Genomic DNA, 25,109 nt, shown 5'->3' with positions numbered 1-25,109 from the left:
TGTTTCTGCTTCGGTTTCTTTTTTGGTCTTATGTAGACACATCTGAACGCGAGAAAGTGGCGTCTCTGGGGTCTCTTCCGCCTAGAACTTGGGAACTGATACTTTTCTCTCAGCTGTGGGCCTGAAGCCTTTCGTTAACCAATATGGTGTTTAATTAAAGTACAGTATTATGGCGTGACATATTCTTCCCTCACGTATCCTCATTATGGTTTGATAGTCGGCTATCTCTTTATTCAAGACCTGGTTGGATCAAATATTTGCAGGCCTCATCTCAGGGCTAGGGTTTCTGAAGAGGTAATCTGAGCTCTAATTCCACCAGATGGTATTATAGACATAGAACTCCAGACTAATTATTACTGCAGTGAGAAAGTCTTACCGGGGAAAGAGGAGCAGCAATAATTCTTAAAATTTAGAGGTTTAGGAAGAATTGATCTATAATGGAGATGGAAGGAAATGTTGAAATCTCTTGACATAGGGAACTCAAGATCAACGATTTTGGAATCACAGTTATTGCAGATAACTAGCTTTGCCTATAAGGTTAATTATAATCTCGCCTTTGAGGTAAGGAAAGTAGATACTAGCCCTTGTGTGGAGGGGATTAATGCCCGAAGAGGTTGAGTGAGCTGCTCAAGGTCAAAAGGTGTTTTTCTTTACTCATCAGACCAGTGCTTTTTAAATGATGTTGGTGGACCACTTGCACCTGGGTCAACTGGATGCTTGTTTAAATGCAGATCTCTAGACTTCTTGTGGAAGTTCTGGAATCTACTTTTCTAGCAACTAGTCTCAGATGATTCTTCATGTAAGTTGAGGTTTTCGAACCATTGCTTTAGTCATTGCTTCTTAAAGGCATTTTGCGTTGTGTTTTGTCTAGTATTAGTAATGACAAAATATTAAGCACTGTTAACCAGTGTTGCATTTTAAAAAGCATCTGCCGTCACCACTGACTACCACAGTGATAGGCACCGCAGCAAATTAAAAACTTAAATGACAGCGAGGAGGAGCTAATTTAACACCTATAGATTGTTTGCTTTAATCTTTGAAGCCCTGATAGGTAAATAAAGTCCACCTTTTACAGATGAGACTAATCTGGGTAAGTTAAAACACCAGATGTGTGATCTTGGGCAAGTAGCAAAGTATATTTTGAACCTAGATCGGTTTTTCTGATTCTGAAACAGACATAATACTCTATGTTGAATGAGTTTAAGGTTACAGACTATTCATTGCCAGCAGAGGATTAACAAATAATTGCTGTGATGATATGCATTGCCATCCTCCAAAAACTTCCATTTAACCCTTTTTTCTATCATAATTACCTAATATTAACAAATCTTAAGCATTGGAAGTTTTCCTAAGTCATATTTTCATCTACTCTTGAATTTATTAATTAGAAATTCTATTCACGGTTACTTCGATTAAAAAAGGTTTTTTTTTTACTTAAAAAATGTTGAAATAATGCTATCTCTTTTTATGTCACATTATTGAGAGTAAATCTTGTTTACAATCAGAATTTAATTTTAGTATTGGCAGATTTCTTTAGTTTCCAGGCCGGAGTGCAGTGGCACGATCTTGGCTCACTTCTACCTCCACCTCCTGGGTTTTTTTTTTTTTGACTACTCACGTTTTAAAATAGGTTTACTGTTATTCTGTTGTTTAGGCCAAATCAAACTATGTTATTTAGACTCCACTTGAAATATGCTATCTAATTTTAGTTATATCACAGTCCGGAAATTGTCCTTGTTCAGTGTGTTTGCTTACTTTTTTTTGTTGTTGAATATTTGGGTTCCCAGAAGCCGGGCTTTGAACAAAACTTTTGTGTAACATAAAGTGCTCTATCACGTTACACATACAGTAAAAAAGAAAAAGTTTAAATAATTAAGTTCTTTTTAAAAGTTTCTTTTTAATTTTTAATTTTACTCTTTTTGGTTTTTTAAATTTTTTGGTGTTTTTTTTTTTATCTTGGTAAACCTGAATGTTTACTAGACACTGTTTTGTGGTACATGACCTCATTGAATTCCGCTTGAGTAACTTGGGAAGGCATAATTGTGGGAGGTAAACAGTGGGACTGGTTTGAAGAGGATTGCTTCTCTGAGTAATATAGGTTGAGCATCCATCCCTACTTTAAAAATTCCAAATCCGAAATCTTCCCAAATCTGAAACCAAGTTATCCTGAAACATTATTATTCTTTTTCTTTTATAGAGACAGGGTCTCGCTCTGTTGCCTGGGCTGGTCTCAAGCTCCTGGGCTCAAGCGATCCTCCTGCCTCAGTCTCTCAATGTGCTGGGGTTACAGGTGTGAGCTACTGCACCCAGCTTGAATAGATTTTTTTTTTCATTGTATTAATGGTATGTTATATTTTTTCTGTTAACTACTGAAGTGGAAATAAGTGTGAGGAAATGATTGTTTATTGGTAGTGTGTAAATTCACAGTCAGAAATGATGGTGATGCCAGACAGCCACAGATGGTTCACATGGTGGCTGCGCTAGTGACATCTTTTCTTTTCTGATGGTCCAGTGTACACAAACGTTAGGCACCAAATTACTAAAGATATTGCATAAAATTACCTTTAGGCTATGTGTATGACTATATGAAACAAAAGAATTTTGTATTTAGACTTGGTTTCTCTCTCCAAGATATCTCCTTATGTATATGCAGATATTCCAAAATATGGAAAAATCTGAAATCCAAAACACTTCTGGTCCCAAGCATTCAGATGAGGGGTACTCAACCTGTATTAAAATTATTTTATCTAAAAGAATTGCTCATTCTGTCTCTATAATAAAGAAGTCTTATAAGTTAATCTATTAGCACCGTGATTTATGGCAAAACCCCCCTTTAAGGGAATAAATAACTCATTCCTTGCTTAAATACCACTGTTTTTTTTAAAAAAAACTTTCTGTTTAGGACTGGCAGCCTCCATTTGCCTGTGAGGTAAAAAGTTTTCGTTTCACTCCAAGAGTCCAGCGCCTGAATGAACTTGAGGTAAGTGTTTTGTCACCATTTCGGCTTCCTGATTCATTCTTTGTGTTAGGGCTGTAGATAGAGAACTTGGAGAAGCTCATGGACTGCAGCCTGGAGTTTGTGTTAATTGGTGTTGAATAGTTACTTGATGTTTGGAGGAAGAGTGTGATTTTTAAAACATTGTGCAAAGTAGTTATAGTTTTTCCATTTAACGGAGATCATGAGAAACTATCTCTAGCCCTGTTTTTCTAGTGGAAATATTCAATGCTTAGCTTCAGAGACTTAGAGTTCTTAAATTCTACTTTCTCTAGTGTTTCTTACTCTACTAAAAGTTTTGTTAATCTCCGAAGATTTCTGTCTCCCTTGGTTCTTGGAAAATGGATTTTTAAATTCTGTTTTAAAACCCTAGTTTTCAAAGTTAGTTTTGTTTTGTTTTGGTTTTGGTTTCAATGCAACTTTGCCAGGAGTGTTAATCTGATTTATTAAGATCTGCCTTTAAACATTACTAATGTATCTTAAATTTTCTAAATGGAAGTCTATTTATGTATTACTGTTTTTCCTGTCTGCGGATTTTCAGAAGGTTCTTCTTTGTGATATGAAAACTTTTAGAGTACAGAAGGAAAATTATTGATAGCAAAGGTTTATTATGTCATTCTAAAGTGTTTTTTCACCCCCAAAATATTTGAGAGTTTAATATATAATTTTTTTTTTTGAAACCGAGTCTCGCTCTGTCACCCAGGCTGGAGTGCAGTGGCATGATCTTGGCTCACTTCTACCTCCACCTCCTGGGTTCAAGTGATTCTCCTGCCTCAGCCTCCCTAGTAGCTGGGGTTACAATGACCATGCCTGGCTAATTTTTGTATTTTTAGTAGAGATGGAGTTTTGTAATGTTGGCCAGGCTCGTCTGGAACTCCTGACCTCAGGTGATCCGCCCGCCTTGGCCTCCCGAAGTGCTGGGATTACAGGCATGAGCCACCGCGCCTGGCCACAAATACATATTTTTTCTTTTTAGTCTCTTGTAATTAGATGCTTGATAAAGAATATTGGTATCAGTGAGGTATAGAGTTGATGCACCTAAAGTGTGCATGTTACCTGTGGATGAAATGACAGAATGTTAGAGACTGAGGAGAATCCGATTACTGAATTTTCTGATCAGCATAAAGTTAAACCAACTTACAAAAATTGTTTTGGTTGCTTATATGACCACTTTTTACGTAAATCAGAGTGACCTTTTTGCCTGAATAAATACAGTTTATTAGAAGTCTTTTGCCTCTTTATTATTGGCTAGTTTTACAGGGTTGAAATAAGCAATAGTGAAAAGTCTTTGAATTTCTTTAGAGAAATGAATACCTCTATTACAGTGGTCCCAGACCTTTTTGGCACCAAGGACTGGTTTCATGGAAGACAGTTTATCCATGAATGGATGGATGGTTTTGGGATGAAACTGTTCCACCTCAGATCATCAAGCAGTAGATTCTCAAAAGGCGCGCACAACCTAAATCCCTCACATGCAGTTCACAGTGGAGTGGGTGGTAATGCTTGCCTGCTGCTGCTGCTCCTGCTGTGCGGCTGGGTTCCTAACAGACTGCTGATGGGTACCAGTCCATAGCCTGGGGGTTGGGGACCCCTGCTCTATTATACTCATTCATTTCAATCGTAACTTAGTTTTTATTTCTGTATTTTAATAATCTTAGGCAATGACCAGAGTGAGATTGGATTTCTTGGATCAACTAGCAAAATTTTGGGAACTTCAAGGATCTACTCTGAAGATCCCTGTGGTAGAGAGAAAAATCCTGGATCTGTATGCTTTGAGCAAGGTGAGGCTAATACTGGTTTAGAAATTAGAGCACAGGCTTGTTAGTTTAGGAATATCAAATACATTTGGTGGTAATCATTGCTTCCAATGGAGGATTTGTTTGACAATGAAATGCACTAGCCGGGTGTGGTGGCGCACGCCTGTATTCCCAGCTACTTGGGAGGCTGAGGCAGGAGAATTGCTTGAACCCAGGAGGTGGAGGTTGCGGTGAGCCAAGATTGCGCCATTGCACTCCAGCCTGGGCAACAAGAGCAAAACTCCGTCTCGAAAAGGACAATGAAATGCCCATTTGAATAAATGGAAATGAGAGATCTCAAGGTTATCTTTAAAAGTTATTTTATATTTGTTGAGATTAATATGTAATTACCAAATATTAATATTTATCAGGCTCTGTGATATACGGTATGCAAAATAAATTACTCTAGCCTGCTAATATTATCTTGTGCTGAGTGTACAATGTTCTGTATTGAGCTTGTCATCTTTTTTTGTTACTTAATTGAAAATTTGGCCCAGGCACGGTGGCTCATGCCTGTAATCCCAGCACTATAAGAGGTTGAGGTGGGAGGATCACTTGAGCCTAGGAGTTAGAGACTAGCCCGGGCAACATGCTGAAACCCTATCTCTACTAAAAATACAGAAAAGCTGACTGGGCGTGGGTGCACACCTGTAGTCTCAGCCACTCAGGAGGCTAGGGTAGGAGGATCACGAGTCCGAAAAGTCAGGGCTGCAGTGAGCTGTGGTTGCACCACTACACTTCAACCTTGGTCACAGGAGTGAGACCCTGTCTCAAAAAAAAAAAAAAAAAAAGGAAATCTGGCATACTAAAGGGACTCATGTTTCTCAGCATTCTTATGTGTGGTATATATTAGTTTTGTTAATACCTGTATGTAGTGTTAATGGCTAACCGAGGCTATCATTATTCAGTAGGATGAACAACAGCTCAGAAACTTAATGGTGAAGAGTTTAGACAAGTTTTTGCCCAAATTGTGTTAACTTTTTAACATTATATTCCCTAATATGAAAAAAATTGACCTGTAAGCTGAGATTGTAATAACCTTGAAATATGCTTTTTTCCTTTTTTTTTGAGACGGAGTCTCGCTGTCACCCAGGCTGGAGTGCAGTGGCCGGATCTCAGCTCACTGCAAGCTCCGCCTCCGGGGTTCACGCCATTCTCCTGCCTCAGCCTCCCAAGTAGCTGGGACTACAGGCGCCGGCCACCACGCCTGACTAGTTTTTGTATTTTTTAGTAGAGACGGGGTTTCACCGTGTTAGCCAGGATGGTCTCGATCTCCTGACCTCGTGATCCGCCCGTCTCAGCCTCCCAAAGTGCTGGGATTACAGGCTTGAGCCACTGCGCCCAGCCGCTTTTTTCCTTTTTTTTGAGACGGAGTTTTGCTCTTTTTGTCCAGGCTGGAGCGCAATGGCCTGATCTTGGCTCACTGCAACCTCCACCTCCCAGGTTCAGGCGATTCTTGTGCCTCAGCCTCCTTAGTAGCTGGGACTGGGATTAAAGGTGTGTGCCACCACACCCGGCTAATTTTTGTATTTTTAGTAAAGATGGGGTTTTTACCATGTTGGCCAAGCTGGTCTTGAACTCCTGACCTCAAATGATCTGTCCACCTTGGCCTCCCAAAGTGTAGGGATTATAGGTGTGAGCCACTGTGCCTGGCCAATATTTATCTCTATTTTCATAAATACCCTAAGGAATTTACTAGAGTAAGTGTTTATTAATAGTATGAGTAGTAATCTATTGAAACTTTCTCTGTCCGTGATTTTCCATTTAAAAGGTAAACCTTAGGTTTAATCTGATGGTAAGCTAAATTGCATTTTTTTTGGAGATGGAGTTTCCTTCTGTCACCCAGGCTAGAGGTGCGATCTCAGCTCACTGCAACCTCTCGCTTCCTGGGTTCAAGCGATTCTCCTGACTCAGCCTCAGGAGCAGCTGGGACTACAGGCACATGCCACCACACCCGGCTACTTTTTGTATTTTTAGTAGAGACAGGGTTTCATCATGTTGGCCAAGCTGGTCACAAACTCCTGATCTCAAGTGATCTCCTATCTTAGCCTCCCAAAATGCTGGGATTACAGGTGTGAGCCACCATGCCCGGCTGCATTTTTCTGATTTTGTAAAGTCGTAGGATTTCAAAATCGGGAAGGGGCTTTTAGAGGTAACCTAGTCTGAATACTTAGTTGTTCACAGTTCTCCTTGAGAAGAAGACTGTTTAACTCCATCTTGAGAAACTAATTTCCTTTAGAAATTAACTGTTTAACTCCATCTTGAGAAACTAATTTCCTTTTAAGGTTCATACTACTAATAAAGTGCACTTTGTTTAAATATTCAGAAAACTGGTTGAAAATATGTTGTGATTAAAGGTTAAGTGTGCTTATCTGAGGGTTTATTGGAGTCTTGTCTTTTGTGAGTTTTTTAAAGTCCTCATGGACATCTCTTTCCCCTAACCTGTGAGAATGCTTGCAAAACTGAGATTTAAAGCTAAAAGGCAGACAAACTGATTTGTAGTTAGTTTTGTTTATAATACTTTGTTCCCTGAATGTCATTGTGAGATTGCTGCTTCTCAGATTAACTTTTTTCTTTTACATTGAGGTGTAACTTACAGTGTAATGCACAAATTTTAAGTGTACAGTTCAATAAATCTTCATATATGTATACACCTGTTTTGTAGCCACCACGTAGATCAAGATATATAACATTTTTATAGCACTCTAGTGGGTTCTTTCATCTCCTTTCCAGTCAATACTTCTTCACAAAGGTAATTTATTCTGGCCGTTATCAGTGGGTGACTATTTATTTCATTAACATGGCGTTTTATTCTAGCAAGAGGCTTGGGCTGAAAACTGCACAGAATACTGAGAGTTCAGGTGTTTTAAGGTTGTTAGGTGTGCCCTTTTAAAAAAAAAACAGTAATTTTTGGCTGACAGTTTGTTGGCATCTATTGAGTTTTTTTTGTAGGTACGATTTGAAAATACTATGATAACTATTGCTTTTTGACGGGAAGCAGATTTTCAGTCTTCTGAGTCATTAAGTCATCAATGTGTTGGTTTCCTGTTTTGATTCAATCACCTCATCTTTCTCCCTATTATTTTTGATGATAAAAAGTATTACTTGGAATGCCTGTATTTTAATGGACTTCTATATGAATAATTACAGTTTATTTTTTATTTTATTTTATTTTATTTTTGAGACAGTCTCTCTCTGTTACCCAGGCTGGAGTGCAATGGCACGATCTTGGTTCATGCCATTCTCCTGCCTCAGCCTCCCATAGCTGGGAGTACAGGCACCCGCCACCACGCCCAGCTAATTTTTTGTATTTTTAGTAGAGACGGGGTTTCACCATGTTAGCCAGGATGGTCTTGATCTCCTGACCTTGTGATCCGCCCGCCTTGGCCTCCTAAAGTGCTGGGATTACAGTTGTGAGCCACCACGCCCAGCGGAATAATTACAGTTTTTATAACCACTTCAGCAAGAAGCATTCAGTCTAGCCCTTCTCATCAAAACATTTTTATTTTTATTGAAGTAGTACACTTTTAAAAAACAAGGCTTTGGCTGGGTATAGTGAGCTCATACTTGTAATCCCAGCACTTTGGGAGGCCAAGGCAAGACGATCATTTGAGCCCAGGAATTCTAGATCAACCTGCCAGTCTAGACATAGGGAGACCCCGTCTCTACAAATAACAAACAAGTTAGCTGGGTGTGGTGGCGCACGCCTGTAGTCACAGCTACTTGAGAAGCTGAAGCTGGGAGATCCCTTGAGTCCAGGAGTTCGGGGCTCCAGTGACCTCTGATTGCACCGCCTGGGCAACAGAATAAGACCCTGTCTATTAAAAAAAAAAAAAAAGGCGGCTTAAAGTGAAAATCAGCATCTCCCTTCATCTCCACCCCATTCCTACTCCTCAGAACTAATCACTTTCAGTTCTTTTAGCTGTTTCTGATTTTGATCTTCGTATTTCCAAGTAATATGCTCGTTATGCTGTTTCTTCATTTCTGGATTTTAAATATCATATACTGATTTCCTCCTGTTAAAGATGGAGAATGAGTGTAAGAGGATGGGTGTAAATCTTCCCATGTTTATGTCCATCATCCCCCTTCTAGTGTAGTTACATTAATTTTTTATTAATCTAAAATTAATACCATGAAAAATATATTTCCCAGTAGAAGTATACATCTCTCAGTATGCTTCTACCCATCAGATAATCTATCAGCTTTATTTTCTTGGAGCCATTCTTCCTGGAGTCTTTTTTACTCTCAAATCCTGACTGGATTTTTTTTTAAGGTCAGCTGTGAGTCTGGAAATTCCTTTTACTGCTGTCATTCTGGGAATTCCTTGGCCTCTTTTCCTTGTTGTAAGTCTTCCTTTTACTTGGTTTACTCTCATTTTGGTGAAACATTTCTTCTGCTAGTTTCATGAGAAAGATGGTTAATGGGATATACATTTTTTAGGACCTTTTACTTGTGTACAAATGTTCTACTCTTATACTTTATTAGTAGTTTGGTGGGGTTTAAAAGTCTATATTGTAAATCATTTTACTTCAGTATTTTGAAAGCTTGACTCTGTTGTCTTGGTGAGAATGATGCTATATTAATTCTTTTTAGTGACTTTTTTTTTCTTGAAGATTTAGGATGTTATCTTTATTCCCAGGGCTTTGAAATTTCACGGTGATATGCATTGGTATGTGTTTATTTTCGTTCACTGTTTTTATGGCTCTCAATAACCTTTCTAATCTGATAACTCATTTCTTTCAATTCTTCTAGTTTTTCCTGTATTCTTTGATAATTTTGTGTACTCATTTTTTTTCTCTTCTTTTGGACTCTTTATTAGTTAGATGTTAGACATGTTAGGCTGGTCCTCTAGTTTACTTACCTATAGCTTTCCTAGTTTAGCATCCCTTACTGTGCTGGGAGTAAATCTCCAGTTTTCTGCTGGGGTTGGAGAGGGATAGTTGCCTGGAAGAGGTCTAAGTGCTTTTATACAGGTTTTCACAATTCTGTTCTCTGCTGCATTGCCACCCCTACATTTAGAGTTACTGCTGCTTAAATACTTCTTAAGACTTTCTTTCTTTTTTTTTTTTTTTTTCCTTGTTTTAGAAAAGGGAGGAAGGAGGTCCTCTTAAGCCTTTCCAGATTCTATGTTGCAGAAGCTTCTCTGGCTTTCTTCTGTTGCAAGGCACTTCGTTTTAAACTTGTAATTTTTGTCTGTCTGTTTTTGTTATTGTTTTGGCTTGTTATCACTAGCTTCAAAATATTGTTTACATTTGTTTGTATTTTGTTCCTTTCTTGGTCTATTTGACCTCTTGAGAGGATGCCTTTTTGTTTCTTTCCTGTCGTTTTACTGGATTTTTTTAGAGGGAGCTTTTAAGTAGAAGACTGTTCCCCAGGTATGTTAAAACTGTCTCTATTCCCAGCCGTTTTGAGCTTGAGCGATACTACTTTTTGGTCAAGGTTTGATAAAGGGCTTGTCTTGATTGTGTTCGGTTCAAGTGCATGCTGTGTGTCTTTTTACAGAGCGTGGTTCATAGTGATATTTCTGGGGACAGTGTTGTGATGCACTACATGGCAAATGTTTGGAGTCAATGGTTGATTTTTTAATTTTTATTTATTTTTGAGACAGAGTCTTGCTGTGTTGCTCAGGCTGGAGTGCAGTGGCGTGATCCCAGCTCACTGCAACCCCTGCCTCCTAGGTTCAGGTGATTCTCCTGCCTCAGCCTCCCAAGTACCTGGGATTACAGGTGCCTGCCACCATGCCTAGCTAATTTTTATGTTTTTAGTAGAGATGGGGTTTCCCCATGTTGACCAGGCTGGTTTCGAACTCCCGACCTCAGGTAATCCACTTGCCTTGGCCTCCGAAAGTACTGGGATTACAGGCATGAGCCACTGTGCCCTGCCTGGTTTGTATTTTTTAATTATGCATGATAATCTTTGCATCTGCCAGCCAAAGAAAAACAGGTATTAGGTTTTGTGAGTTTTTTGGTTAGATTGTTAGAGTATTGTATACATGGAGCCAAAGTAATGGTTTTATTTTCTTTGTGAGGTAGTTTATTCCTTTGTCATGGCAGTATCCTGGCTGCTACTAATCACCAGAACTAGGTGGGACATCATGACTGGATCCACGCAGGTATATCATGACTCAGGGAAATTCAGCTTGAAACGCTTTGAATACAAAGCAGTTTATGATGTCACAGTTATTATTGTATGGGATAGTAAAGATAAGAGGGCTCCTGTTGCCTCCCTGAGTTCCTTTACTTCTCCTCCCTGCTGGTTCACTTTGCTTTAGCCACACATCATTCCTTATTCTCCTCAAATGCTCCAGGCATGCTTCTGACTTGGAGCCTTTGCTTTGTCTGTTCCCTTTATATCTGCTAGTTAACTGCTTCACTCCCGTCAAGTCTTTGCTTAGATTTCACCTTTATAATGAGGCTTTTTGCGATCGTTTAATACTTCAGATTATACTTACTGTGTTACCTGGAGGCCCCTTGACTGCTTTCTAAATTTCTTCTACAGTATTTATCACTTCACAATTTGTATATTATGTTCATTGTTTTTGTCTGTCTTCCTCCACTAGAATGTAAGCTGCATGAGGACAAAGATCTTTGTTTTATTCATAAATGTATCCCAGGTACCTAGAATAGTAGCGGGCAGTATAGAAGCACTGGAAAGATACCTGTTGAATGAAAGGCACTCTAATCCATCCAGTTGCTTCCAGACAGCCCTCTATTTAAACCGCTTTCATTGTGTCTTTCTCTGTACTACCAACTTCGAAAAATAATTTTTTTCTTTGTATAATTTTCCCCTGGTTGATTCTTTTAACAGAGAGGGCTTCTTTGCGGGTGATAAGAGGAGCTGAAGAACTAGAGATGTGTTCAACTCTTGTGCATATGAATTTGTGCCAAGCTTTCAGATAATTCACTAGAGGAAATTTGTACTTTGGCCATAGGTTCATCTTTGTTTATAATAACATCATAAAGCACAAGAGTTGAAAACATTTCCTTCACTTGTTTTTAGTATGTGTACCCTCTCCCTCCATTTGTCCACACTCATAGACATTTATAATATAGCCACATTGGTATAGTATTTTATCCTGGTGCTTTTCATATTTTATTTCATTTGTCCTCACAGTAATCTCATAATGAGGTGTAGGCACTGTTGTTACTATTTTGATGATGGTGAGGAAATTGAATTGCAAATTATGTAACTTTGCCAAGGTCATATAACTGTGTTTGTTGTTTGTTTGTTTGTTTGTTTGTTTCTTGAGACAGAGTCTGGCTCTTGCCCAGGCTGGAGTTCAGTGGTGCAATCTGGCTGACTGCAACCTCCTCCTCCCTGGTTCAAGTGATTCTCCTTCCTCAGCCTCCGTAGTAGCTGGGATTATAGGTGTGCGCCACCGTGCTTGGCTAATTTTTGGTATTTTTAGTTGAGACGAAATTTCACCATGTTGGCCAGGCTGATCTCGAACTGCTGACCTCAGGTGATCTGCCTGCCTCGGCCTCCCAAAGTGCTGGGATTACAGACATGAGCCACCAGGCCTGGCCAAGGTCATATAACTATTAAGTGACAGAACTGGAATTTGAATACTGGCAGTCTGGCTCCAGAGTCGTCTTTTTCGTCTTTTTTTTTTTTTTTTTAAAATTATGTATATAGCATCAGCAGTGAAAAATACAGAGTTCAGTGGCATTAAGTACATTTACAGTGTTGTACAGTTATCACCACTGTATAGTTCCAGGACCTCCTCCCTTCCACCACTCCTGGCAACTTCTATTAAGCTTTCTGTCTCTATGAATTTGCTTACTCTATGTAGCTTATATAAATAGAATTTTACAGTAGTCATCGTTTTGTGTCTGGCTTATTTTACTTGATATTTTCAAAATTCATTCATGTTTGGGATGTATCAGAATTTTCTTTTTAAGGCAGAATAATATTCCATTGTATGTTTATTGTCCTACATTTCATTTATTCATTTATCTTGATAAACTTGGGTTGGTTCTGTTTTGACTCTCAAGAATGTTGCTGCTGTGAACACTGGTGTGCAAGAATCTGTTTGAGTCCCTCCTTTCAGTTCTTTGAGTATATACCTAAAAGTGAAATTGCGGGATCATATGGTAATTTTATGTGTAACTTTAACTTTTTTTTTTTCTTGAGACAGGGTCACTTGAGACAGGGTCAGCCAGGTCAGAGTACCATGTGTGATCATGGCTCACTGCAGCCTCGATCTCGATCTCCTGGGCTCAACTGATCCTCATGCCTTGGCCTGCCAGGTAGCTGGGAACTACAGGTACACCACCTGCCTGGTTAATTTTTTTTTTTCCTGAGATGGAGTCTCCCTCTACTGCCCAGGCTGGAGTGCAGTGGCACAATCTCAGCTCACTGCAACCTTTGCCTCTTGGGTTCAAGTGATTCTTGGGCCTCAGCCTCCTGAGTAGCGGGGATTATAGGCGTGTACCACTACGCCTGGCTAATTTTTTGTATATTTTTTTAGAAGAGACAGGGTTTCACTGTGTTGCCCAGGGTGCTCTTGAACTCCTGAACTCAGGCTGTTTGCCCAGCTCTGCCTCCCAAAGTCCTGGGATTACAGGCATGAGCCACCCTGCCTGACCTGCCCGACTAATTTTTAAATTTTTTTGTAGAGATGGGGGCCTCACTATATTGCCCAGCATGGTTTGGAACTCTTGGGCTCAAGCGATCCTCCTGCCTTGGCCTCCCAAAGTGTTAGAATTACAGATGTGAGCCACTGTGCCTGGCTTTAACTTTTTTTTATGTAGTAAGATACAGTAGTATATACTAAATCAAATAGGAGAAACTGAGTTCGAACACTGTGTCATAGTCCCCTTTATTCTCAGTGAAATTGAAAACCGCCTCTGCAATCATGTCACTTAATGATAGGGATATATTCTGAAAAACATGGGGATTTCATATTGTGCAAACTTCATAGAATGTGCTTATACACACCCAGATGGTGTGGCCTACTGCACACCTAGGCTTTGTGGTACAGCCTGTTGTGCTGGACTACAGAAGTGTCCAGCGTGTTACGTACTGAACACTGTGGGCAGTGTAACACAGTGGTAAGTATTTGTGTATGATGTAAACACAAAGGTTCAGTAAGAATATGGTATTACGATCTTACGGGATGCGGTCTGTCTTCGACCAAAGTGTTACGTGGTGCGTGACTGTGTTTTAGAGCCTAAGAGATGTATAATAACAGCTCCTGGATGTTGACGAGCTTTGAACTACGTGTTCTGTGGCGTGCCTGGCTTGTTGTGACCACTCAGCCAAGTTAGCCAATTTATCTCCTTTTCTACCTCAGTATATTCGGGGCCCCATATCAGTACATCTACTGCAAGGTAATCTTTCCTCAGTGTTCCTTTATAATCTTCCATGTAAAACTCTTGTCCTTTTGAAAAAGTATAGCCTGTTTTTCAAAACTGTCCTCTGTATTCATGATTTGATTGACATTTTTGTTAAGTTCTGTAAGTTACTTGGTTATTTCTAATTTCAGGATTTATGTTTATTTTGTATTATATAGCATATTTATTTTCATGTCAATTTTTTATGTTTTTATTCTTATTTCATATTGTGAGTTCCTTAAGTAGACAGTCTGTCTATACATGTGTTTCGTTTTCTCACAGTACATACTGTACAGAGTATTAATTCATTAAATATTTTTGAATGCTTGGTTTGAAGGTAGGCATAATGTTAATTACATTTTAAACCTCTGAAAAGCATTGTTTCTATTTCTTACTCCAAAGGTTGACAGGTGTCAGTTTGGTTAGATATTCATTGAAAGGAAATTTGAAATTTAAGCCCTGAATAATTTTTCTGTTTAGTAGACAAGACTTAAGAGTCAGGATGCTTGAATCTACATTTTTTTCTCTAAGCAACTTTTACTTTCTTTTCAGATTGTTGCCAGCAAAGGAGGTTTTGAAATGGTCACCAAAGAGAAGAAATGGTCTAAAGTGGGTAGTCGCCTGGGATATCTGCCAGGAAAGGGAACTGGGTCTCTTTTGAAGTCACACTATGAAAGAATTCTCTACCCATACGAGCTTTTCCAGTCTGGGGTGAGCCTTATGGTGAGATGCATTATTCTTTTCAGAAAAAGTTGATAAATCCAGTTTGCCCAAGTGTAAACTTTAGACTTTGTTTAACCCAAGTTAGCGGGCACCAAAATTTGGGGAAGCAAAGTGTGTATCATAGTGCAAAAATCTTAGCTGTTTTTGATGGTTTACAAGATAAAGAATAATGGAAATGAATGTTTTCTTATTTATTTAAAATAAACCTTTATGACTGAAATTTTTTGAAAAACTCCTGTTTGTTTCATGGATTTTTTTTTTTTTTTTTTTTTTTGAGACGGAGTCTCGCTCTGTCACCCAGGCTGGAGTGCAGTGGCCGGATCTCAGCTCACTGCAAGCTCCGCCTCCCGGGTTCACGCCATTCTCCTGCCTCAGCCTCCCAAGTAGCTGGGACTACAGGCACCGCCACCTCGCCCGGCTAGTTTTTTGTATTTTTTTAGTAGAGACGGGGTTTCACCGTGTTAGCCAGGATGGTCTCGATCTCCTGACCTCGTGATCCGCCCGCCTCGGCCTCCCAAAGTGCTGGGATTACAGGCTTGAGACACCGCGCCCGGCCCCTTCATGGATTTTTTTAAAACAGCTTTATTACATATAATTTATATACCATAGAATTAATCCTTTGTGGGTGCACAGTTGGTAAGCTTTAATAAATTTCTACATTTATGCAGCGATGACTGGGATCCAGTTTTAGAGCACTTCCACTAGCCCCCAAAATTCTCTTGTTCATTTGTAGTTGATTCCTGTTCCACCCCCACACACAGGCAATTCCCGACCTGCTTTCTGGCTCTATAGTTTGCCTTTTCTAGAACTGTCACCTAGGTGTAATCATACAATATGATTTTGTGTCTAGCTTTTTTCACTTAGCCTAATGTTTTCAAAGTTCAGCCATGTTGGCTGAATGCGGTGGCTAATGCCTGTAATCCTAGCACTGTGGGAGGCTGAGGTGGGTGGATCGTTTGAGGCCAGGAGTTTGGGACCAGCCTGGGCATCATGGCAAAACCCCATCTCTACTGAAAATACAAAAAATTAGCCAGATGTGGTGTGCACCTGTGGTCCCAGCTACTCCAGAGGCTGAGGTAGGAGGATTGCTTCAGCCTGGGAAATGGAGGTTGCAGTTAGCTGAGATAGTGCCACTGCACTCCAGCCTGGGTGACAGAGTGAGACCCTGTCTCAAAAAAAAAAGTTCAGCCGTGTTATAGCATGTGTCTGTACTAAATTTTTATGGCTGAATAATATTCCATTGTATGGATATACCACATTTTGTTTATCCATTTACCAGTTGATGGACATTTAGATTGTTTTCCAGTTTATGACTACTATGAGCAATACTATGAATATTCATATACAAGTCTTTAAGTTGACATATGTTTTCATTTTTCTTGGGTAGATACTTGGGAGTGGAATTGCTGGGTTTTATGGTAAGTGTATGTGTAAATTTTTTTTTTTTTTTGAGATGGAATCTCACTCTGTCGCCCAGGCTGGAGTGCAGTGGCATGAACTTGGCTCACTGCCACCTCCGCCTCCTGGGTTCAAGCGATTCTCCTACCTCACCCTCCTGAGTAGAGTAGCTGGGACTACAGGTGCACGCCACCACCCCCAGCTAATTTTTGTATTTTTAGTAGAGACAGGGTTTCACCGTGTTGGCCAGGCTGGTCTCTAACTCCTGACTGCAAGTGATCTGCCCGCCTCGGCCTCCCAAAATGCTGAGATTATAGGCGTGAGCCACCACACCCGGCCCGTGTAAATTTTTTAGAACTGCCAAGTTGTTTTCCAAAGTGGCTGAATCTTTTTACTTCCCACCAGTAATGTCGAGGCTTCTAGTTTTTCCATATCCTGGCCACACTTGGTATTGTCAGTTTTTAAAATTATAGCCGTTCTAGTTAGTTGTATAGTGATGTGTTACTGTGGTTTTAATTTGCATTTCTCTAATGACTAGTGATGTGCCTGTTTTCATATTCATATTAGCCATTTGTATATCTTGGTGAAGTGTCTGTTCAGATCTTTTTTAAAGTGGGTTGTCTTATACTTGTGAGTTTGTTACACAGTTTGTGTACTAGTCCTTTACCAGGTAAATGATTTACAGATAATTTCTCCTACTCTGTTATCTTTTCATTTTTGTAATGGTGACTTTTTGAAGAACCATTTATTTATTTATTTTTTCCTTCTATGGATTGTACTTTTGGTGTCATATTTAAGGAATCTTTTCCAAGGTCATAGAGATTTTCTTCTTTGCTTTAATCCAGAAATTTTACAGTTTTGGCTTTTATATTTTGGTCAGTGATGCATTTTGAGGCTTTTTTTGTGTGTATAGTATGAGGTGAAGATGTAAGTTTATTTTTTGGTGGGGAGGGGGATATATGAATATTGAGTAGTACCAGCACCGTTTGTTTAAAAGGCTATCCTTTTCCCACTGATTTAACTCACCATCTTTGTTGGAAATCAGTTGACCATAAATGTGTGGGTTTATTTCTGGACTCTGTTTTTGTTGCATTGATTTATATATCGACCCTAAAACCAGTACTACATTGTCTTGAGTACTATAGCTTTATGGTAAATGTTGATATTCAGTAGTGTTAAGGTTTTTGTTCTTTTTCAAAATTTCCAAACCACTTACATTTCCACACAAGTTTTAGGGTCAGCTTTCAGTTTTAACAACAACAAAAAGCCTGCCAGCATTTTGGTAGGGATAGCTGTATGTCAGTGTGAGAGATAATTGTGATCCAGTTTTATGTAGTTTTAGGGATTCATTGGCAATTTATTATTTTTCCACTGATTGTCCAGCGTGATTTCTTATCCGTGAACCTGTTCCCTTTCTGTGCTCTGATCTTTTAGGGTGTCCAGATGCCTAATTTAGATCTTAAAGAAAAAGTGGAGCCTGAGGTTCTCAGCACTGATACCCAAACTTCCCCAGAGCCAGGCACAAGAATGAACACTCTGCCGAAGAGAACAAGACGTGTGAAGTCTCAGGTATCAATGTCTATGGGCTTTTGTTTTCTTCTCTAAATAGGCAGTCTCGTGATGTTGCCCACGCTGGCCTTGAACTCTTTGGCTCAAGTGATCCTCTTGCCTCAGCCTCTTGAGCAGTGCTGCTCGGTGTGCGCTGCTGTGCCTGGCTTATGGGCCATTTTTAATGGGAGTGTTAAGTGCATTGACTGTGTGGAACAGTTATCTGGTCATGGGAGGCCACTCATATACTGTCATTCTTTAAAACTTGAGCCGTATTTTTATTTGCTTTTGAGGTGAATGGAGAATAAATTGTGAAATGTGGTGTAATTTGTTTAGAAAGTTCTTTGTTAATTTTTAGCAGTTTTTGACAGGGATGACAGTCAGAGGGTGATCCCAGATAGCGTAGTACCAATTTTATAGACATGCGGATGAATTCTAATACGTTTTATTTTTATATTAGCAGAAGTGAGATGAATAGGAAAGTGTGGTTTTATTTTTCACCCACCATTCCTTTAAGAACCAGAGTATAAATTTCTTAGTGTCTGAGCCATTCCAGTTTAACTACTGTAGTGTTCATGTAACCTAAAATAATTTCAAAGCCTAATACATCAGATGAAAAATGCCCTAATTTATTTTTTGTCTGATTCCCTCCTTCGCCTATTTCTTTCTTTTCTTTTTCCTTTTTTTTCCCAAGCTTTACTTCTCTTTCAAACCCCTGTTTCCTTTTCTCTGTGGTCTTTTAAGGTTTTTAGTAAAGACAAGTTTGGAGACTGAGAAAGTGAGGTGCCCTTAGAACTCCTAAGATTTAATCCATGTACGTTAACATATAGATGGACAGGAAAAGCAGCTTCACTGAATCCTAATCATTGATTTTAACTTCTTTTTTTTTTTGAGACGGAGTCTCGCTCTGTCGCCCGGGCTGGAGTGCAGTGGCGCAATCTCGGCTCACTACAAGCTCTGCCCGAGTAGCTGGAACTACAGGCGCCCGCCACCTCGCCCAGCTAATTTTTTGTGTGAGACGGGGTTTCACCGTGTTAGCCAGGATGGTCTCGATCTCCTGACCTTGTGACCCGCCCGCCTTGGCCTCCCAAAATGCTGGGATTACAGGTGTGAGCCACCGCGCCCGGCGATTTTAACATTTAAGGAAACAATGTAGTATAGAGGGGGGAATGATTAGCATCAAAAGTGGGTATCAGAGAAGCAGGATAAAACTGCTGTTAACAAGAGACACTGAATCTGGGGTTGTGTAGAGAAGAGGACTGGAGAGGCAGACTATTAATACTTCTTGCTTTTCTACAGATCAGGGACTGTCTCTCCGTTATGGCATTTCTGCCTTTCTTTTAATGAATTTATGTTTGCTGAATACCCAGCTTTTTAGGTACCCTTTGAAAATAGAAAGGTAGGTGTCCTGGATAGGATTGTGACTTTCATGGAAATTCATTGGAAAGTGATAACCCCATTAGAAGTTAGTAAACTCTGGTTTCGTCATTACGTCTTTTTTGTTAGTACGATTGGTGTCAGCATCTCTGATCATCTTTGGGTATACAGTGATTTGGGTAAACACTGATTGCTAGTCCCTTTGACATGGTGATTCTGCTTGAAGAGTTGCTCCAGTTGCTCCTGTCCATCTAACCAATCACCAGCTTGTGATGAAATTTTTTTTGATATTCACCTTGAAACCATGAAGATTGTCTTGCTTATTTCTAATGTTTTTCTTTATTATAAAAATGGGGACTACAGGCCGGGTGTGGTGGCTCACACCTGTAATCCCAGCACTTTGGGAGGCCGAAGCAGGCAGATCATGAGGTCAGGAGATTGAGACCATCCTGGCTAACACAGTGAAACCCTGTCTTTACTAAAAATACAAAAAATTAGCTGGATGTGGTGGCGGGCACCTGTAGTCCCAGCTACTCGGGAGGCTGAGGCAGGAGAATGACATGAACCTGGAAGGCAGAGCTTATGGTGAGCCAAGATCGTGCCACTGCACTCCAGTCTGGGCGACAGAGCGAGACTCTGTCTCAAAAAAAAAAAAAGGGGGGGACTACATGGAATGTGATAATTGTCACTGTATTCAGATTCGTTGATATGCTATTTCAGGATTTGAAATTAAGAATTTTTTCAACTCATAATTTGTACTTAATTGTTCTGTTGAATGTCTGCCGTTCATTCCTAGTTTTCTATTTCAGAAAGAAAATAAAGGCTTTCTGGTAGAACTTCTGCTTCTTGCCCCATACACAAAACTGCTGGTATTCATACTTAGTCTTTGTCTATCTCTGTGGGCAAAGTGTACCTTTCTCTCCAGGGATAATCCCTCCACTTCCATCCTTTCTGGCATCTTCAGTGATTTCAACATACTGAGAAATCTTTCTCTCCCACCTCCTCTGTTGAATTCCACTCCTCCCATGATGTGTTTAAGTCTCTATCATCTTAAACATAAAAGCCCTCTTCTTACATAATGCCTTATCCTTGCCTCTTTTCACAGAGAAGTTTCTTGAAAAATAGTCTTTATTGTCTCAGTTTCCTCAACATCTGTTTAGTTTTTATACTCTATAATCTAACTTTGAGCTAAGTAATTTTATTGAAACTGCACTGTCCAAGTTACCACTGAGTTTTTAATTGTCAAATTCTGAGATTCTCATTTTTATTTCATATCTTAATTGGTCTCTGGTCACGTATAGATTTAATGTGGTTGTTGACTCCTGTCCTTGAAATTAGATTAACTTGATTTTTCTTTCGTTTGTGATAGCTCTCTCTTCTGGTTTTCCTCCTTATATTCTGACCACTCCTTAGTCATCTTCGTCATCTCTTCTGTCTTCCCCTTATTTTGTATCTTTGGTCCTTTTCCATCTTCACTCTCCTTAGCTGTCTCATCTGCATGGGATTTCAAATACTACCTGTAATGCTCAGAACTCTCAAATCTTGTCTTTTTTTTTTTTTAGACAAGAGTCTTGCTTTATCGCCCAGGCTGGAGTGTAGTGGCACGATCTTGGCTCACTTCGACCTCTGCCTCCCGGGTTCAAACAATTCTCCTTCCTCAGCCTCCTCAGTAGCTGGGATTACAGGCACATGCCACTACACCTGGCTCAATTTTTATGTTTTTAGTAGATATAGGGTTTCACCATTTTGGCCAGGCTGGTCTCGAACTGGCCTCAAGTGATCTGCCTGCCTCAGCCTCCCGAAGTGCTGGGATTATAGGCGTGAACCATCGCACCCAGCCCAAATTTGTGTTAACATCCATCCTTTTCTTTTCATCAGGGGTGTGTGTGTACGTATATGTGTGTACTTACTATTGGCTATAGCACAGGTATGCCAAATTCAATACATCTGAAAGATAATGTATTATCATTTCTTCCTTCTCTCCTTGTTTCCTCCCTCCCTCCCTTCATCCCTTCCTCCCTTCCTCCTTCCTTCCCACTTCCCCTGGCCTTTTTTTTGAGACAGCGTGTGACTCTGTCACCCAGGCTGGCGTGCAGTGGTGCAGTCTTGGGTAATCACAACCTCTACCTCCTAAGCTAAAGCCATCCTCCCACCTCAGCCTCCCAGGTAGCTGGGACCATAAGTACATACCACAACTCAACTAATTTTTGTGTGTTTGTAGAGACAGGGTTTTGCCATGTTGCCAAGGTTGTTCTCAAATTCCTGGGCTCAAGTGATCTGCCTGCTTTGGGCTCCCAAAGTGCTGGGATTACAGGCATGAACCACGGTGCCCAACCATTAAAGCCTTTGAATGAATCAAATGAATTAAATTCCTTGATTTCTTTATTTCCCTATACTCCGTGTCCAGTCTGTAAGCAAGTGCTGGCTGCTATTATGTCTGAAGTTTCTACTAGGGATCCTAGTTCATTTATGTGTTTGAAATGGTATTTAGAAACCATGATCTGAGCACACGGCCTGCTTGTTCCCACTGGGATGTCATTGCTTCTAGGCTCTTTTAAATGGTCAGGGCTAGAAAATAAATTTTTAAAAAGTTATAATTTGATATTTTGCATTCATCCTCTAATCCAGCTCTAATCCAGCACCACAGTTCTTTTGGTTTATCTTCTAGTTTTTTCCTGGTGTTTTGAGTTGGGAATTTAATTTTATTCTTTTGTTTTTATTGAAATGTTTAAGACTATGAAATTTCCTGTGATCACTACTTTAATTTGTTTTAGAGATCTAATATGTAGTCTTTTTATTGTTATTTTAAAATTTATTATTATTTTTTGAGATGGAGTCTTGCTCTGTCGCCCAGGCTGGAGTGCAGTGGCGCGATCTCAGCTCACTGCAGCCTCCACCTCCTGGGTTCAAGCAGTTCCCCGCCTCAGCCTCACGAGTAGCTGGGATTACAGGCGCCTGCCACCACGTGCGGGTAATTTTTGTAATTTTAGTAGAGACCAGGTTTGACCGTATTGTCCAGGCTGGTCTTGAATTCCAGACCTCGTGATCCACCTGCCTTGGCCTCCAAAGTGCTGGGATGTACAGATGTGAGCCGTTGTGCCTGGCCTGTTATTTTTTAAGTAGAGAATTAAAATGTTCAGGTGGAAGGTCCTTTTTAATTTTGTTATTTTGAGTTTTAGATCAAAGAATATTGTTTTATTCTACTTTTTGGAACTTTATTGCTTTTCTGAAAAGGTTGTTGTAAGGACTAATTGATTAAAATACTTAGATATGGCACATACTATTTACTGAACATATATCAGCTTTATTGTTATGTACTCTGCTTTAATAATGGTAACGAATGTGTGGTGTTATATTTCTCGTTCGACTAACAGTAGAAGCTGGTTAGTATAACCAAATCAGTCTACAAAAGTTTAAAGATAAATATTGAAATGGCATTTAGGTTTTGTACTTATATGATCTTTTGTTAGTCTAGATTGCATACATCATTTGTTATGTAACCACAGACTTATAAAGTAATCTGTATTTTATCCTGGTTTATTTTTATGCTTATTCTTTATTTATTATACACTTAAAATAAATTTTGGCTGTTTACTTAGTCTATATTCAGAGATTATGGTTAATCTTAATTCAAGATTGAATACCAGTATCTGTCAGGATGTTCTCACTTTCAAGTATTAGAATGCCCAGTGATAGTAGCTTAAACATTAATAATTAATTTTTCACATAAGAATACATTTTTACATAAGGTTTTCAGAGGTAAGTAGTTCTAGGATTGGTCAAGGGCCCAGGTTCTTTCCATTTTTCTGCCTTGCTTTCTTCAGTGTGTGGGTAATAAATTTCCTCCCAGTTGTGGTATGGCTGCTGCAGAGTCCAGCACCATGTTTTCACCAGACTGAGTCCCTTCGCAGGAAGGAAGGGAGTTGGGGCAAAAGAACTTTTTTTTTTTGAGACAGAATCTCACCCTGTCGCCCAGGCTGGAGTGCAGTGGCTCAGTCTCAGCTCACTGCAACATCCACCTCCTGGGTTCAAGCAATTCTGCCTCAGCCTCCCGAGTAGCTGGGACTATAGGCGTGCACCACCATGCCCGGCTAATTTTTGTATTTTTAGTAGAGATGGGGTTTTACCATATTGGGCGGGCTGGTTTCTAACTCCTGGCCTCGTGATCCACCCGCCTCAGCCTCCCAAAGTGCTGGGATTACAGGTGTGAGCCACTGCACCCGACCTCCAAAAGGACTTACTCTTTAAGATGCTTTCCTTTTTTTTTTTTTTTTTGACACATAGTCTTTTTCTGTCACCCAGGCTGAAGTGTGGTAGGACAGTCACGGCTCACTGCGGCCTTGAACTCCAGGGCTTCAAGTGATCCTCCTGCCTCAGTCTCCTGGGTAGCTAGGACTTCAGATGCGTGCCACCATGCACAGACAATTTTTAATTTTTTTTTTTTGGGTAGAGACGGGGGGTCACTGTGTTGCCCAGGCTTGGAGAAGCTTTCCTGTTGATTGCTTGATTTAGGGTCTCATCTGTCGCCCAGGGTGGAGTTCAGCAGCATCATCTCACCTCACTGCCTCAGCCTCTCAAACTCAAGTGATCCTCCAACCTCAGCCTCCCAAGTAGCTGGGACTACAGATGCACACCACCATGCCTGGCTAATTTTTGTACGTTTTGTTGAAATGGGGTTTCCCTGTGTTACCCAGGCTGGTCTGTAACTACTGAACTCAAATGATCCACCTGCCTTGGCTTCCCAATGTGTTAGTATTACAGGTGTGAACCACTGTGCCTGGCCATTTGCCTTTTATTAGAAGATGGCAATGTTTCCCAGGGGATTCCAGTACAATTTTTTAATGTCCCACTGGCTAGAACTGGATCACATTCCCACCCCTTTGTTGGTCATCACCAACAAAGAAAAATGAGGTTAGTATGATTGGCTTAGGACAGTCACAGTTCATGTCCTGAATATAGGTGTCCAGTAGCAAGTTAGAAATGGGGATTTCTGTGGTGTGATAACTGGCAGTGTCTGTCTTTAGACAGCTTGACAACTGTGCTTTTATGAGTCATACACGAATTTTATTTTGTGGAAAGGAATCTGGGTGTATGGTGTTTTGGTGACTGTTTTCAACTGTGGTAATGAGGCAGCGAGTGGATTTACAGAAAAGGAATTCAATAATTTGTTCTTTCGTTTTGAAGAGGATCCTGAAACTTTTCTGGGGTAAAAAAATAAATGCATGAATCAGCGTAATTATGCTAACGTGACTTTTGCTTATTTTGTAGTCAGAATCTGGAGATGTGAATAGAAACACGGAATTGAAGAAACTTCAGATTTTTGGGGCTGGGCCCAAGGTTGTGGGCCTGGCAATGGGAACAAAAGATAAAGAAGGTAAGATTTGTTATTTGATCATGAAAAGAGATAAGGTAGAATATGGTTGTAAAAATATTCAAATGATACTTGAATTGCAGTCTGTGCTGGGAATTTCTTAAGAATTGTAAAGTTGCAATGTGGTTCCCAGGCACATCACCTTTTTTAATGCCAGATATCTTAAATTTAAGGGGTGAAGAGCAATCTTATGTTGAATTTTTATGATTTTGGAGGGGAGGATTTTCCTTCTCTGTATCTAATATATGACACAAATTTATTGCAGTTTCTAAAGGCTGGTTTATGAGAGAATGGTGGAATTAATGGTTCTTACCTAGTGAGCTAAAGCTTGTGACTCTTAGTATCAACATATGCTGGGGGAAACTTAGAATTTTAAAATTCTAACCATAATTTTGATTTTAAAAATAACTGTCCTTGATATATTATGTCAGTTCATTTGAATAAACTGTTTTCTTTAGTAAGTCTAGTACTCTCGGCTTCATGTTTGGAAGTTTTTTGTCGGTAGAACTGCTCGTGCAAAGATCAGGTTCCACTGTTCTCTTTATGTAACATGTCAATTTTCAAAC

At 39.8% G+C, this 25,109-nt stretch overlaps 1 protein-coding gene across 1 annotated transcript in view; it reads left to right on the top strand.

The window, feature by feature from the left end:
• The window catches only part of KDM5A (lysine demethylase 5A), a 90,448-nt gene that overhangs the window by 513 nt on the left and 64,826 nt on the right, over positions 1–25,109 (top strand). The window contains exons 2-6 of the mRNA XM_023182961.1: positions 2,903–2,980; positions 4,654–4,776; positions 14,679–14,849; positions 17,682–17,816; positions 24,441–24,546. Coding sequence (XP_023038729.1) covers positions 2,903–2,980; positions 4,654–4,776; positions 14,679–14,849; positions 17,682–17,816; positions 24,441–24,546 — 613 coding nt within the window. The remainder of the gene's footprint in view (positions 1–2,902; positions 2,981–4,653; positions 4,777–14,678; positions 14,850–17,681; positions 17,817–24,440; positions 24,547–25,109) is intronic.

This window comes from Piliocolobus tephrosceles, chromosome 10 (assembly GCF_002776525.5).
Source record: "Piliocolobus tephrosceles isolate RC106 chromosome 10, ASM277652v3, whole genome shotgun sequence".
Classification (NCBI taxonomy): Eukaryota; Metazoa; Chordata; class Mammalia; order Primates; family Cercopithecidae; genus Piliocolobus; species Piliocolobus tephrosceles.
Note: the sequence above shows the minus strand (reverse complement) of the source record. Positions and strands in the feature narration are given on the sequence as shown.